The following is a 16,793-nucleotide window of genomic DNA, read 5'->3' as shown; positions in this document are numbered from 1 at the left end:
CAAGAGTGGGCAAAGCATAAAATCATTATTGCGCATATGCCATTACGTTCTGTGCCTGGAAGTATTGTGATGTGTGAGGGAACACACAATTTGCATCGCAGTACGTATATACTGATTTTATGCTTTGCCCACTGTTGGGCAAATTATAGCGCGCACGCGCGCAATGCCTTTTGATTTCGCACGCGCGGTAACAGTACGCGAACGCATCAATTATAAGAAAGAAATGCGTAGAGCAGGACAGGAGAGAGGAAGAGATGGACAATAAGCCCCGCCCATCAGACCGGACCGAGAAAATTTACAAACACCGCTGTATTTATTGATCAAAGGTGGGGAGTCAAGGGGTATCAAAAGTACTGTTTTAATGCATAGCTGACACTTACCGTAATTGAATGGTATTTTTACATGATCAGCGAAAAAAGTGGTGACAGATTCCCTTTAACCTCATCGTTCCACAGTAAATGTTTCCAAAATTCATCAGGCTTGTTTAAATGTTCTTGTGCATATGTATGACGCTGAATTTTATGGAGAGGTTTTCTTCTGATGACTTTTCTATGAAGGCCGTATTTGTGCAGGTATCTCTGAACAGTAGAACAATGTACCACAACTCCAGAGTCTGATAAATCTTTCAGAAGGTCTTTTGCAGTCAAGTGTGGAATCTGATTTGCCTCTCTTGCAATCTTATGAAAGATGTCAACACTTCAGATTATTACTGCCCAAAAGTTTCTCTCCCGCTCTATATCAGCAATTTAAATGCGGGGGAAAGTATATTTATTCACCACAAGTCCACTAACTGCTCATTTATGTAATGCATCATTGGGATGTCTTTCAGGGGCTGAACAAGCTGCAACAAGAAGCACAATGGAAGCTCCTTGGCGCCAAGGTGGTAGAGGGCGAGCAAGGGGTCGTGGGGTCCCTATAAATGGTGATCCGTCCTCTGCACCAGGACCTGCCAGAAATGCTGCCTTTTCAAGTGCTCCTTGGTCCAGCGCTGGAAGAGGAAACATGTCCTATGCATCTGTCAGCAGGCCTGTTCAGTCACTGGGTGTTAATGGTAAGAACTGGTTTCCAGTCACCTTCATTTTCCCAAAAAGGGAAGATTGTGCTTTTATATTCTATATATTTATATTCATTGTGCTTTTATATTCTAACCTGTTGCAATATCGTAGCTATACTCTTGTTTGTGCATGTACACAAAGTGATGTGGGTAATGGTAATATCATTCATTTCATTGTTATTTTTTATTTAAAATTCTGGTACCTTCCTAACATGTACAGCAAATTAGTGGTGGTCCGGGTCCAAGATCCACACTGATCACGCAAAAGACCACTCTGCTCAGCAGAGGGAAATACCGAGCAACTACATGAGCGCACCTGCACTTTGCTAGTATCAAACTTACAGCAGCGTGGTTGACAAACCAATATGTGCAGGGAGAAGGAGAACAAGTCGTCCCTCTCCTCCTCCTCTTCTCTGCCTTCCATGAACATGTTGGTTTGTCAGCCACCAAAGGGCAGGGATGAGTGATGGCGCTGACATGAAACTTCAGTTTTGCGGCAACTACATAATCACTTATTGATAATAAAGACCTGATTGTCTACAATACCAGGAGACTGATTCTGCTTGTCTAGCACATTAGAGGGGTAAATCCTGCTGGCAGGTTCCTTTAATGGTGTTGCTGCCTTTGTGGCCTTTCAGAAAAGGTAAAGTGCATATACTGACAGACTATGGGACACTTAGATTGCACACAGGGGGACTTGTTTTCACTAAGCATGTGACTTATGAAGGTAATTGCTTGCATCAGAAATGTTTAGGGGCTTCATAGCAAAAGGATTGAATACATATGCACATGTCAATTTTTATATAGTACCCTGAGGATAGGGAATATAAAAGGGACAGCACCGCATAGGATCTAAGTGCAATATTAACCCCTTTCCTACAATGGACGTAATATTCCGTCCATGTGACCTGGGACCTAAGTCCCATGGACGGAATATTATGTCATGGCGATCAGTGGCGCCCACGTGGTAAGCGCCGCTGATCGCAGCCGGGTGTCAGCTGATTATCACAGCTGACACCCGGCACAATGTGTGAGGGGCGGTCACGGACCGCCCCCGACACGTTAACCCCTTGCACACCGCGATCAAACACGATCGCGGTGTACCGGGGGTTAAAGGGAAGCATCGGCAGGGAGGTGGCTTCCTCCGTGCTTCCCTGAGCCCCCCACAGCAGCGCATTGTGCAGCGCTGCTGCGGGGGGCTCCATCCCTGTAGGTCCCCGAATCCAAGATGGCGACGGGGACCTTCGGGGGCCTGCAGGGAGCTGACTTCCTCAGTGCCTGCAAAGCGCAGACATGAGGAAGTCTGCGTCTATGCCTGTGACAGATCGCTGATCTGTCACAGTGATCTGTGATGTCCCCCCTGGGACAACCCAATAAAGTTTAAAAAAAAAAAAGTGTAAAAATAATTTTAAAAGTCGCCAAATAAAAAAAAAAAAATTTCCTAATAAATTCAATTTTTGGAAATAAAAAAACCAAAAAAACAATAAAAGTGCATATATTTGGTATCGCCGCGTCCGTAACGACCCGCCTTATAAAACTGTCCCGTCTTATAAAACTGTCCTATTAGTTAACCCCTTTAGCAAACCCCTTAAAAAAATAAAAATAAAAAACGAAGCAAAAAATGATTTATTATCATACTGCCGAAAAAAAAGTGCAATAACGCGCGATCAAAAAGACGCATATAAATATCCATGGTACCACTGAAAACGTCATCTTGTCCCGCAAAAAAAGAGCCACCATACAGCGTCATCAGCGAAAAAATAAGTTATAGCTCGCAGAATAAAGCGAAGAATAAAACCGCTTTATGAATTTTACCGCACGCAGAACGGTGTAAACGCACCCCCCCCAAAAGAAATTCATGAAGCGCTGGTTTTTGTTCATTCTGCGTCCCAAAAATCGGAATAAAAAGCGATCAAAAGATATCATGTGCCTGAAAATGGTACCAATAAAAACGTCAACTCGTCCCGCAAAAAATAAGATCTCACCTGACTCGGTGGGTCAAAATATGGAAAAATTATAGCTCTCAAAATGTGGTAATGCAAAAACTATTTTTACAATAAAAAGCGTCTTTTAGCGTGTTACAGCTGCCAAAAATAAAAACCGCCATAAATAGGAAATCAAACCCCCCGTTATCACCCCCTTAGTTAGGGAAATATAATAAAATAAAAAAAAGTATTTCCATTTTCCCATTAGGGTTAGGGCCAGGGCTAGGGTTAGGGCTGAGATTAGGGTTAGGGGTGTGTTGGGGCTAGGGTTGGAGTTAGAATTGGGGGTTTCCACTGTTTGGGCACATCAGGTGCTCTCGAAATGCAACATGGCGTCTGATTTCAATTCCAGCCAATTCTGCGTTGAAAAAGTCAAATGGTGCTCCTTCCCTTCCAAGCTCTGCCATGCGCCCAAACAGTGTTTTACCCCCACATATGGGGTATCAGCCTACTCTGGACAAATTGCAAAACAACTTGTGGGGTCCAATTTCTCCTGTTGCCCTTAGGAAAATAAAAAATTGGGGGCAAAAATATCATTTTTGTGGAAAAAAAATGATTTTTTTATTTTCACGCCCGGGCGTTATAAACTTCTGTGAAGCCCTTGGGGGTTCAAAGTGCTCACCACACATCTAGAGAAGTTCCTTAGGGGTCTAGTTTCCAAAATGGTGTCATTTGTGCGGGGTTTCCACTGTTTAGGTACATAAGCGGCTCTCCAAAGGCAACATGACACCCGCAGACCATTCCATCAAAGTCTGCATTCCAAAACGTCACTACTTTCCTTCTGAGCCCTGACGTGTGCCCATACAGTAGTTTTCTCCCACATATGAGGCAGGGCTGTGTAGTCAGTAAGCCAAACCTGCGACTCCGACTCCTCAATTTCCCTTACACCGACTCCAACTTCGACTCCGACTCCCACATATATTGCTTATATTTAAGTGAAAAATTAATTGTAGTACAATGTGAACATCAGACATTTAATCATTTCTGTGATCCAATAATCAAGATATTTAGATAGAACATAATATCTATTTATTGGAATACAACTTTAGAACACAAAAAACTGTAATAAATTGTAAATATGTAATACACTGTGTACATGTATACGGTACAGACCAAAGTTTGGACACACCTTCTCATTCAAAGAGTTTTCTTTATTTTCATGACTATGAAAATTGTAGATTCATTCTGAAGGCATCAAAACAATGAATTAACACATGTGGAATTATATAATTAAAGTGTGAAACAACTGAAAATATGTCTTATATTCTAGATTCTTCAAAGTAGCCACCTTTTGCTTTGATTACTGCTTTGCACACTCTTGGCATTCTCTTGATGAGCTTCAAGTGGTAGTCACCAGAAATGGTCTTCCAACAGCCTTGAAGGAGTTCCCAGAGATGCTTAGCACTTGTTGGCCCTTCTGCCTTCACTCTGCGGTCCAGCTCACCCCAAACCATCTTGATTGGGTTCAGGTCTGGTGACTGTGGAGGCCAGGTCATCTGGCGTAGCACCCCATCACTCTCCTTCTTGGTCAAATAGCCCTTACACAGCCTGGAGGTGTGTTTGAGGCCATTGTCCTGTTGAAAAATAAATAATGGTCCAACTAAACACAAACCGGATGGAATAGCATGCAGCTGCAAGAGGCTGTGGTAGCCATGCTGGTTCAGTATGCCTTCAATTTTGAATAAATCCCCAACAGTGTCACCAGCACAGCACCCCCACACCATCACACCTTCTCCTCCATGCTTCACGGTGGGAACCAGGCATGTAGAGTCCATCCGTTCACCTTTTCTGCGTCGCACAAAGACATGGTGGTTGGAACCAAAGATCTCAAATTTGGACTCATCAGACCAAAGCACAGATTTCCACTGGTCTAATGTCCATTCCTTGTGTTCTCTAGCCCAAACAAGTCTCTTCTGCTTGTTGCCTGTCCTTAGCAGTGATTTCCTAGCAGTCTCCTCTTAACAGTTGTTGTAGAGATGTGTCTGCTGCTAGAACTCTGTGTGGCATTGACCTGGTCTATAATCTGAGCTGCTGTTAACCTGCGATTTCTGAGGCTGGTGACTAGGATGAACTTATCCTCCGCAGCAGAGGTGACTCTTGGTCTTCCTTTCCTGGGGCGGTCCTCATGTGAGCCAGTTTCTTTGTAGCGCTTGATGGTTTTTGCCAATGCACTTGGGGACACTTTCAAAGTTTTCCCAATTTTTCGGACTGACTACCTTCATTTCTTAAAGTAATGATGGCCACTCGTTTTTCTTTACTCAGCATAATACAAATTCTAACAGTCTATTCAGTAGGACTATCAGCTGTGTATCCACCAGACTTCTGCACAACACAACTGATGGTCCCAACCTCATTTATAAGGCAAGAAATTCCACTTATTAAACCTGACGGCACACCTGTGGTGAAAACCATTTCCGGTGACTACCTCTTGAAGCTCATCAAGAGAATGCCAAGAGTGTGCAAAGCAGAAATCAAAGCAAAAGGTGGCTACTTTGAAGAACCTAGAATATAAGACACAGTATTTTCAGTTGTTTCACACTTTTTTGTTCATTATATAATTCCACATGTGTTAATTCATAGTTTTGATGCCTTCAGAGTGAATCTACAATTTTCATAGTCATGAAAATAAAGAAAACGCTTTGATTGAGAAGGTGTGTCCAAACTGTACTGTGTGTGTGTATATGTATATATATATATATATTATACACACACACACACACACACACACACACAATGACTTATCTCGGCTAAGATAAAGCCTAGATCCTCAGGCTACATTCACACTATGGGCATAGCGGGGGCAGAACCTCATACTGTTCCGCAGAATTTCATACTGCACACCTCAGTTGCTGCAGAACCTCATACTTCACACCCCTACACTTGAAAATAAAGCCTGCACCTTAAGAAGATGTGGTGATGAATGCAGTCTATTTATTCCAACTATCAGTTGCTGTTGATGTTACTGAAGACGAGCAATGCCTGTCCTGGGCGTCATTTTGGGCAGCTATGAGGTGTACCTGACTGGTGCTAAAAAAAGGAGTGTTAGTCTGTGTGCTATCCGGCTTTCATTCTTTTTGGTACAGATAAGATATGGATAGACAGATATGGATAAATATATAGAGCAGATTTCTAATCTGCTTTTGCTATTGAAAACATTATCTATGAGCTCAAAAACCTTTCAGGTGATGCGTTTTTTTTAAAAAGATGATCTGCTTTTGCAACTGAAAAACGTATCCTCAAAAAACGCAGGAAAAACGCTGTGTGTGAATGTAGCCTTAGATCAGGAATAGAACAGTCATTTATAGGACATTTCATAACTTTCCCAAATTCCTATGAAAAAATATTCAGCATATTCTGCATTGAACTACTGTACCCAATTTATTATATATTTTAGGAGTCGGTCCATTTTATACCGACTCCAACTCCGACTCCACAGCCCTGATGAGGTATCAGCGTACTCAGGACAAATTGAACAACAACTTTTGGGGTCCAATTTCTCCTGGTACCCTTGGGAAAATAAAAAATTGGGGACTAAATGATCACGTTTGTGGAAAAAATACGATTTTTTTTATTTTCACGCCCGGGCATTATAAACTTCTGTGAAGCCCTTGGGGGTTCAAAGTGCTCACCACACATCTAGATAAGTTCCTTAGGGGGTCTAGTTTCCAAAATGGTGTCATTTGTGGGGGATTTCCACTGTTTAGGTACATCAGGGGCTCTCCAAGGGCAACATGACACCCGCAGACCATTCCATCAAAGTCTGCATTCCAAAACGTCACTACTTCCCTTCCGAGCCCCGACGTGTGCCCATACAGTAGTTTTCTCCCACATATGAGGTATCAGTGTACTCAGGACAAATTGAACAACAACTTTTGGGGTCCAATTTCTCCTGTTACCCTTGGGAAAATAAAAAAAATTGGGGACTAAATGATCATGTTTGTGGAAAAAATACGATTTTTTTATTTTCACGCCCGGGCATTATAAACTTCTGTGAAGCACTGGGGGGTTCTAAGTACTCACCACACAGCTAGATAAGTTCCTTTGGGGGGTCTAGTTTCCAAAATGGTGTCATTTGTGGGGAGTTTCCGCTGTTTTGGTACATCAGGGGCTTCCCAAAGCGACATGGTGTCCGATCTCAATTCCAGCCAAAAATGTCATATGGCGCTGCTTCCCTTCCGAGCTCTGCCATGCGACCAAATAGTCATTTACACCCACATATGGGGTATCAGCGTACTCAGGACAAATTGCACAATAACTTTTAGGGTCCTGTTACCCTTGGAAAAATAAGAATTGAGGGTGAAAAGATCCTTTTTTTGGGGGGGGAAAAAATGATTTTTTAATTGTACCGCTGTACGTTATAAACGTCTGTGAAGCACTTGTTGGTTCAAAGTTCTCGCCATATATCTAGATAAGTTCCTTGGGGGGTCTAGCTTCCAAAATGGGGTCACTTGTGGGGGGTTTCCACTGTTTAGGCACATCAGGGGCTCTCCAAACGTGACATGGCGTCCGATCTGAATTCCAGCTAATTTTGTATTGAAAAAGTCAAACGGCGCTCCTTCCCTTCTGAGCTCTGCCATACACCAAAACAGTGGTCCCCCCCCCCCCCACATATCAGGTATCAGCGTACTCTGGACAAACTGCACAATAACTTTTGCAGTCCAATTTCTCCTGTTACCCTTGGTAAAATAAAAAAATTGAACCTGAAGTATTTTTTTTGTGAAAAAAAGTTAAATGTTCATTTTTTTTTAAAGATTCAAAAAATTCCTGTGATGCACCTGAAGGGTTAATAAACTTCTTGAATGTGGTTTTGAGCACCTTAAGGGGTGCAGTTTTTAGAATGGCGTCACTTTTGGGTATTTTCTATCATATAGACCCCTCAAAGTGGCTTCAAATGTGATGTGGTCCGTAAAAATAAAATGGTGTTGCAAAAATGAGAAATCGCTGGTCAACTTTTAACCCTTATAACTTCCTAGCGAAAAAAAAGTTTTGGTTCCAAAATTGTGCTGATGTAAAGTAAACATGTGGGAAATGTTATTTATTAAGTTTTTTGTGTGCTGTATCTCTGTGATTTAAGGGCATAAAAATTCAAAGTTGGAAAATTGCGAAATTTTCAAAATTTTCGCCAAATTTCTGTTTTTTTCACAAATAAACACAAGTTATTTGAAAGTGGTAAAATTTCAATCATGAAGTACAATATGTCACGAGAAAACAATGTCAGAATCACCGAGATTCATGGAAGCGTTTCAGAGTTATTACCTCATAAAGGGACAGTGGTCAGAATTGTAAAAATTGACCCGGTCATTAACGTGCAAACCACCCTTGGGGGTTAAGGGGCTAAAAATGTCTCAAATAAAAATACAAAACTGATGCACTCACCAAGTTGAGGTTGAAGGAACAACATATTTGCCCTGGGGGAATGTCCCAAACCAAGGTCCTAATTAATCGGTTTGCAGCATGGCTCCTGGTCAACGGGGCGATCCTCAGTCGTCCGCAGGTACAGGATAAAAGAAAAAAAATCCAGTCTGATGCCGGCGCTCCCAAAAAAAATTGAAATGTGAGAGATCGGTTTACTTCAAAAAATTTTTTAAAAAGATTTTTATTCTGAAGTATAGCAGTAAAAACAAACAACGCGTTTCGGCTTAAAAAAGCCTTCATCAGGTAAAATATACATCTGTACCAAAACAATGACCATGTCTTTATAAACCCTTTTTTTACAACTGGAAAGGGAGGGGTGTTTGTTACTAGCTCCAATCCTTCACTTAATTTGCATACTCCTCTTAATTGGTTTAACTCTTTAGCAGGGGTAAGTAAAAGATATAATTCACATTCCTTAAGAGGTTAAACTCTAGTGGAAAAAATATAAAAAATAAATGAATAAAAAAAACCCCCTAAAAAATCTAATCTCTATATCAATAGGTATAGCATCTCTAAACTTTCTCAATCACACCATTCAGACCATTCGGGTACAAGGTTTGTAACCAAAAATCCAAAAAGATTCATTTTTGTTTAATGTTTGATTGCGATTAAGCACTCCGGAAGGTGTCATTTCTACTGGTGTAACTGTTGTTTGGAATTTTTTGCTGTGCTTTAATAACATGTTGTCTCTTCAGAGAGGAAGAGGACTAGAACTTTAGTGCCACCTATTGGAGGTATTGCGTTTGGGGGAGGTTCTGGGCAGGATGTGTTTCTGTTTGTAAAGGTATTATAGAGGTTTCCCCGGAACGTGTCCTGGTGGGACCTCCCTTTCCAGTTGTAAAAAGGGTTTATAAAGACATGGTCATTGTTTTGGTATAGATGTATAATACACCTGATGAAGGCTTTTTTTTAAGCCGAAAAGCAAAATAAGAAATTTAATAGCGCCCAGCAACTTAAAAAACCCCACAGATCTCACTTGTGGGTTTTTAAAAGCTGTCTCTAGAAATTCATCTCCGGGCGTCTACAACTGTGGACTAAGGAATTGCTATACATGCAACATCTTACAACATGGGGCTTGCTCGATCACTTCATAGCACGGGTGAGGTTTTTGAGATTAAGCAGCATCTATCCTGCGGCAGTGACTGTGTTATTTCCGTAATCACGTGTTGTTGCGGCCTCCAATATGTTGGCCGCACCACACGAACTGTCAGAGCAAGAATGAATGGACACCGTCATAATACTAAAATCGTTTTTTTTCAGCATAGTTTATCGCGTCACATGTTATTAAAGCACAGCAAAAAATTCCAAACAACAGTTACACCAGTAGAAATGACACCTTCCGGAGTGCTTAATCACAATGAAACATTAAACAAAAAGGAATCTTTTTGGATTTTCGGTTACAAACCTTGTACCCGAATGGTCCGAATGGTGTGATTGAGAAAGTTTAGAGATGCTATACCTATTGATATAGAGATTAGGTTTTTTAGGGTTTTTTTTTTTTTATTCATTTATTTTTTATATTTTTTCCACTAGAGTTTAACCTCTTAAGGAATGTGAATTATATCTTTTACTTAAGGGGGTTTTACACTAAGCGATATCGCTAGCAATATCGCTAAAACGTCACTGGTTTTGTAACGTTATAGCGATATTGCTAGCGATATCGCTATGTGTGATACTTACCAGCGACCGGCTCCCCGCTGCTCATCGCTGGTCGCGCGAGAATGTCCGGCACCATTTCTCTTCGTCAGCTTCCTGCTGGGCTTCCTGCTGTGACGACGAGCGACGCATGGAGGCGGGTGGGAGGACGTCAGGATCGCTGTGTGTGAAAGGTGAGTATCGTGCGCTGCGTCGCTGCTGCATCGCTGTGAGATCTGCCTGTGTGACAGCTCACTAGCGATCATTTAGCGATGCACCAGCGATCCTGACCGGGTCAGATCGCTGGTCGGATCGCTGGTGCATCGCTAAATGTTAAAGGGCCTTTACCCCTGCTAAAGAGTTAAACCAATTAAGAGGAGTATGCAAATTAAGTGAAGGATTGGAGCTAGTAACAAACACCCCTCCCTTTCCAGTTGTAAAAAAGGGTTTATAAAGACATGGTCATTGTTTTGGTATAGATGTATATTTTTAAGCCGAAACGTATTGTTTGTTCTTACTGCTATACTTCAGAATAAAAATCTCTCAGATTTCACTTTTTTCGAGAGCGCTGGCATCAGGCTGGATTTTTTTTTTTTCTTTTATCATGTCAATTTTTAGTTATTTAATCACACAAATGTAATTTATGCCTATATTTTTCTCATTTCACCAACTTAGACTATTAAGTGCTGATCCATCACACACAAATCAGATTACAAAAATATTTAAACACAGGTTGTAGTGTAACAAAATAAATAAAATGTCAAGGGGGCTGAATACTTTCGCAAGCCTCTGTATGTGCAAGGAAGGAGCTCTGCCTCTAGCTCCTCCTTTCTACATAGGAGATGGCCGTTGCTACTGATACGATTCTATCTCAGTAATGTACAATCTGTCTTCACCGAATCCCAGCTTTTACCTGGATATTGAGAATTTTGAAAATGAAAGATCAGGCAGAGAAAGAAGCTGGTTTCTCTTTATAAGATAGATTCCAAAGTTTGTTTTTTTTCATGGGTACTATTGATATATGAAATGGGGAAAATATATTTATTATAGGGATTTTCCATTCTTTAGTTGGCAATCTTATTGTTGCAGTATGTGATCACTTTATGATTTCTACTGATCATGAAAATGAATGTGTTGCTGTGCTGGTTTTTCATCCTTCACTGGTTTTCCCTGCACTTCGGCACCCTGGCCGACCAATGTGGAAGGATTTGCAGCTTTGTACACATCCGGGTGGCCAAGATCCCGCAGTGCATGGAAAACTTAGGAGACACAGCTGTGTTGATTCCTCATTCTCTTAAGCTCCCGTCTCACTCAGCGACGCTACAGCGATCCCGACAGCGATACACCCTGGTAGGGATCGTTGATGCGTCGCTATGTGGTCGCTGGTGAGATGCCAAACAGTCAGATCTTCCCAACGACGCAGCAACGATTTGGCGACCCGTAGCGACCTTTGTAACGATGTCGGCGGTCGTTGGGACCCTGTCACATAGCAGCTACTCTGACGATTCAGACCTCGAATCAACGCAAACCCACGCCTATGTGTCTCGCTTCTGAGTCGGTAACGAGGTCGTTGGTGAGGTTTCAAACACACCGATGCATGCTACCCAGCGGGACCTCAACGATCAAAAAAAATGTCCAGGTCGTTCCGACATGACCAGCGTTCTTACATCAGGGGCCTGGTTGCTGCTACCTGTCAAACGTAGCGAGATCGCTGCTGAGGTCGCTGTTGCCTCACAAAACTTGTGACTCAGCAGCGATCTCGCTAGCGATCTCGCTTAGTGTGACGGGGGCTTTAGAGATATGCCATCAATTCCTTGTCGTACCTCACGCTTGGTTCCATTAAAATAAAAAAAAAAAAAAAAAAAGCTTATAACCCCTCTTGTACTGGCATCATTCCCGTGGTGTCGACACTCGCTCTCCCCGGGGCTCCCATGCCGTTGTTGCTACACATGACCCTGGGGCCCAATCTGTGCTGGCGTCCCTGTCCTCGCCCCCTGTCTAATTGAACATGAAGAGGAAGGAGCTGCAGCCCGGACTACTTCTTCATGTTCAGTTTATCTGAAGCTGGTGACAGTGATGCCGGCGCTGATTGGACGATGGGGTGCTCACACCGCTGGAATGGCGTCGGTACGGGAGGTGAAATATGTGATCAAGAAGGAGAAGTCCAAATAGTGGGCAACCCCTTTTAAGGTAAAAGTCTTCAGTCACTCTCTGTGCACACTGCGACGATTCTCCAGTGACGGGAGCGGGCAGTCATGTGTCTGCAAATATAGAATTTGCATGCTTATGGACACATTCCAACTAGTCGTATCCAAGTGTATTGTGCAAAGCTGTGCAGGTCTAGTCTGCGCATGACCATATGTAGGCAAACCATAAACGTGCTCACAGTCTGCATTCACAAGTGACTTCAGACTTGTACCCTAAGGCCGGACAACCCTTTACATTTCCCATTAACATGTATTCTTACATTGACCGTGTTCTAAGAACAAATACTTTTTAGAACTTTCACAAAGAAGAATTTATTAAACCAGGCATTAAATTGTCCAGGGCCTAGATATGGATGACCTCAATACTGGATAGGTCGTCATTATCATGCTGGCTCTGGTCTGGCACCCCCACGGTCAGCTGTCTGCAGTTCTCGTTGTGACGGATATACACAGTGTGTGGAGCAGAACAGCCCGGCGCCGTATGCTGTGTAGTGGCTGTTCTTGGGTACTGCGGCCTTGTTCACTCAGTAGGAGCGGAGCTTTCAGTCTCCGAGAACGGCAACTATATCAATGACCTATTCTGAGCATAGGTCTTCAATATCTAAAGCCTGCTATGCTTTACTATTGTTATATGCTGTATTGGTATTTTCTCACAGTATTATTAGTCATTACTATAAGAATAACCCGGTAATTGGGCACTTTCTTTCCAGCTGACACCTCTAAGAAGTTTGAAGATATTCAGAAAGCCAACCAGGCAGTGGTCAAGAAACTTGCAGATAATTACAGCTCTTCTGATGATGAGGACTATGGTGACGGAGAGGAAGATAATGAAGGGAAACAGAAAAGAATATTGGCTTTAACGTTTACCACTTACACCAACCAAACAGGTAACTTGTGTCTGTACTACAGAAGGGTCCCGTGGTGTGAAGGCGGCCATGTACGTGAGACAGCTGTCAGTCAGCAGTTCTCGCTTCCAGCTCTTCCGCACACATGCATACTTGGCAGGGTTAAGTGTTCATGTTTTCAGTGGAAAGATGGTGAAAAGCTGCATCCATAGTCCTCTGCTAGAGAACAAATAAATTGGGCAATTTAATTCATGCTGCCTGGTCCTTCTGTTTTCCTGGCACCATTTCTCATGGGGCCCCATACTTGTTAAATGGTTTGTGATCAGCTGAAAGGAGCTCAGAAAAGACAGATCAGAGTTATAAACTGTGGGTCACACCATCATAGCGGGCTCGCTGATGGAATCTCAGTTAACTCGTGTTGCAGCCAACTATAGACATTGTAACACATAGAAGGCAAATAGTGCAACATTTTTAACTCCTCAACTTATGTGCTTTGCTGGCAGCCAGGCTTTGCTGGCAAATGATGGGAGTATTATTCTGCTATCATTTGCCTCTAACAGCCTTGCGTAGCGTGAGCTCCACATGTGGCTTTTAACCAGTTAAATGCCGCTGTCAATCCATGACGGCTGTATTTGCAGCACACATCCCTGGGCGCGCACTGTTCTAGCCACCAATCGATGCCCCAGAGAAGCAATTGCGGGGTTTCAATTGGTTGCCGTTACAGCCAGTGGTCTGCTGAAGACCCCTTGCTTGTCATGATTTTTGCTGTAGGCGATCGCTGGTTCATGTCTCCTAAAGGGACTACAAAATACAGTGGTAAACCAAAAAAAATCTGAATTTTTTGTTTTAAATATGCAAATTGCCTCTTCAGAGAGGAAGAGGACCAGAACTCTAGTACCTAGAGGGGGCTTAAAGTCTCTCCTTGGCACGTCAGACTTCACAAGTCACTCTCTGCAAGTAGAAATGTTACCCCTTGAATCCTTATTTTAATTATAAACTTTTAATTCACCCCCTTTTTACCCACGTTAAAATGAGGAAGTAAATAAAATCACATTTTCTAATTTTTCAAAATATTAAATTAAGACGATCAGTAAACAGTGTAATAAGAAAAATCATCAAAATGCCTGAATTGTGGTGTCTCAGTTGCTTTTATGGGAGACACAGTAACCATGGGATAATATGCTGCCACCTGGAGGCGGAAACTAAGAATACAACTTAGAAAAAATGAAAGCACACAACTCACCAGGCTGCACCTGGGCAGCTGACACCCAGTTGCGTCATTCTCAGGCAGACATGGGTCTAAGTAATTGACCCGTCTTGCCCTTAAGTTTACCTTTTTCTCATTTACATGTTAGGGGAGATAGTTCATACGATCGGCTTCTTCTTTGTTGCCTGGTTCGTTAGGGAGTCTGGAGAATTTATTTCTGTGATGGTCTCCCAAGAAGCCAATTAGACTTTTCTCCAGTAGGAGAGCAGGCTGTCAGTCATTCTGTCTTTCAACGGTAAACCCCCTGTCATGTAAAATAATCTCTGGAGGCAGATTTTCGGGGAGATCTATGTCCAGACCATAGATCTTAACAGTTCATTTACATTTAGAACAAATGTTGATTTCTCTAGACATTAGATCACAGCTATCAAGGGATAATTTTATTCCGCCTCCTATAACATACATGCTCATATAGACGGCTTAGGAAGGGTGATCCTACTGACAGATTCCAGTTGAAAATTTTAAACATGAGGCTAAATGTGTCCAAAAATGATCTGATACAAGGCAGTTAGGACAGTTTTTGGCAAAACAACATTGTGGTACATATCCATTTACCGTAATACATCTTTCCTCATTGTTTGCAGAAAGTGTCAGTGACATGTTGTCCTGTTACATGTGTGATGCAGTGAGGGAAATCCTATACGAGGGTTGCTATCTGTCCTCCAGGATGCCCAGAGAATCATATTACACCTGCTAGAGTACATTGTGAATTACAGTCACAGCTGTGCTTACAATGCAAAGAGAAAAGAGCGTGTGGATTTGGTCAAACCATTTGAAAAAAGTCAGATTTAAGAAAACCTGACATGGGCTATTAATTTTGGAGGGATCTTCAGGATGGTAGTGGAACGGATCTCTCCTTCCACTCCAGGTCTTAGGAGTGGCCCATGTCCACAATTCCCATTTAACGTTTCAGTTTAGTTTGGTTGCGTCACTGTTTGGTTTACAAGCATCAGAGCAGGAGCCACAGAAGGCGAAGCCATTGACACACCCACAAGTGATACGGCGGTGCAATTGCCCACAGCAACAGAATTTGCTATGGACTGATATGGATGATCCGGCTACAAACCAGAGGATAAAGTTTGAGTTATTTGTGTAAGCTGCAAAAAATAATTATGTTTAAGTAGGACTAACCTGGTTCCTGCCTCTATACAGCACTGCCGTGAAAGGAACTGCATTGCACATGTAATATGTGGCTTTCTTGACTACAAATGTATTTTTGCTCTTCATTTCAGATGGTGATACCAGTGACTTAGCTCGCACTACACAATATGTGAATGAGGCCTTTCAGTCTGGAGCTGTGACTTGCCTGATATGCATTGCCTCAGTGAAGAGGAATCAAGCTGTAAGTACTGAGTTGTGATTGTACATTTATGTCTGGAAATTGTGACATCCTAATTTTCGCCCAATGACTGTGGTTTTTCTGAAATTACCTAGCAGTTCTAATTCCATGGTGGATAGTCTAGATTTTATTGGTTTAAAGCTCGCCATGCAATTGTCTGGTATGTGAGGAAAGCATTGCAGACCTAACCAACCACCCCAACCATGCTCACTTACAAAGGGCCACATTCTCCTACATATACAAGTATAGAAGGACAACCGTGCCATACAGATATCGCTTCAGCTAAGCAATGTACTCTGATGTGGAAAAGGGGATTACAGTATATGAAAATGTGCTATGTAGGCCCTGTTCACATTAGCATCATAACTTGTGGCTTTCTTAAATCCTGGCAGACCCAATTGCAAGAGTGAGGCCATATTCACACTTTTAGTATTTGTAATCTATATATATATATATATATATATATATATATACGCCTTATCGTGTCTGTCTCTAACCGAAATTGGCCACTGATTGGTCGCGGCCTTAATCTATAAAAAAAGAGAATTAAAATAAAAAAAAGTTATTCTCACCTTCCGACGGCCTCCTGTCTTCTTTCCACGGGCCCAGCCTCGCGTTCCCAGTAATGTTTTGCAGCTTAGACCGCTGATGACGTCACTCTCGCGAGAGCGAGAAAGAAGACCGACATCACTCTCACGAGAGCGAGAAAGAAGACCGACGTCATCAGCGGTCTAAGCCGCAAAGCATTACTGGGAATGCGAGGCCGGGAGCGTGTAAAGATTTTTGTAATATTTTTGTACAGGGCCGCGGCAGTGATTGGTCGCGGCTACAGGGCCGCGTTGCTGATTGGTCGCGGACAGAGGGCCGCGACGCTGATTGGTCGCGGCTACACGGAAAGGGGGGTGAGGGGACCATGCATACCAGGATTTGGGGGGTGAGGGGACCATGCATACCAGGATAGGGGGTGAGGGGACCATGCATACTAGGATTTGGGGGTGAGGGGACCATGCATACTAGGATTTGGGGGTGAGGGGACCATGCATACT

General features: G+C 42.6%; 1 protein-coding gene across 3 annotated transcripts in view; it reads left to right on the top strand.

Moving 5' to 3' along the window:
• NFXL1 (nuclear transcription factor, X-box binding like 1) overlaps positions 1-16,793 on the top strand; it is a 236,301-nt gene that overhangs the window by 11,608 nt on the left and 207,900 nt on the right. For all 3 annotated transcript variants that reach the window (XM_073583468.1, XM_073583466.1, XM_073583467.1), the window contains exons 2-4: positions 830-1,051; positions 13,007-13,183; positions 15,641-15,750. In XM_073583468.1, the coding sequence (XP_073439569.1) occupies positions 859-1,051; positions 13,007-13,183; positions 15,641-15,750 (480 nt within the window). In that variant the 5' untranslated portion in view covers positions 830-858. The remainder of the gene's footprint in view (positions 1-829; positions 1,052-13,006; positions 13,184-15,640; positions 15,751-16,793) is intronic.

Source organism: Dendrobates tinctorius, unplaced genomic scaffold, assembly GCF_039654945.1.
Source record: "Dendrobates tinctorius isolate UK_male_01 unplaced genomic scaffold, ASM3965494v1 ptg000079l, whole genome shotgun sequence".
NCBI lineage: Eukaryota > Metazoa > Chordata > Amphibia > Anura > Dendrobatidae > Dendrobates > Dendrobates tinctorius.
This window is presented reverse-complemented; position numbering and strand designations above follow the sequence as displayed.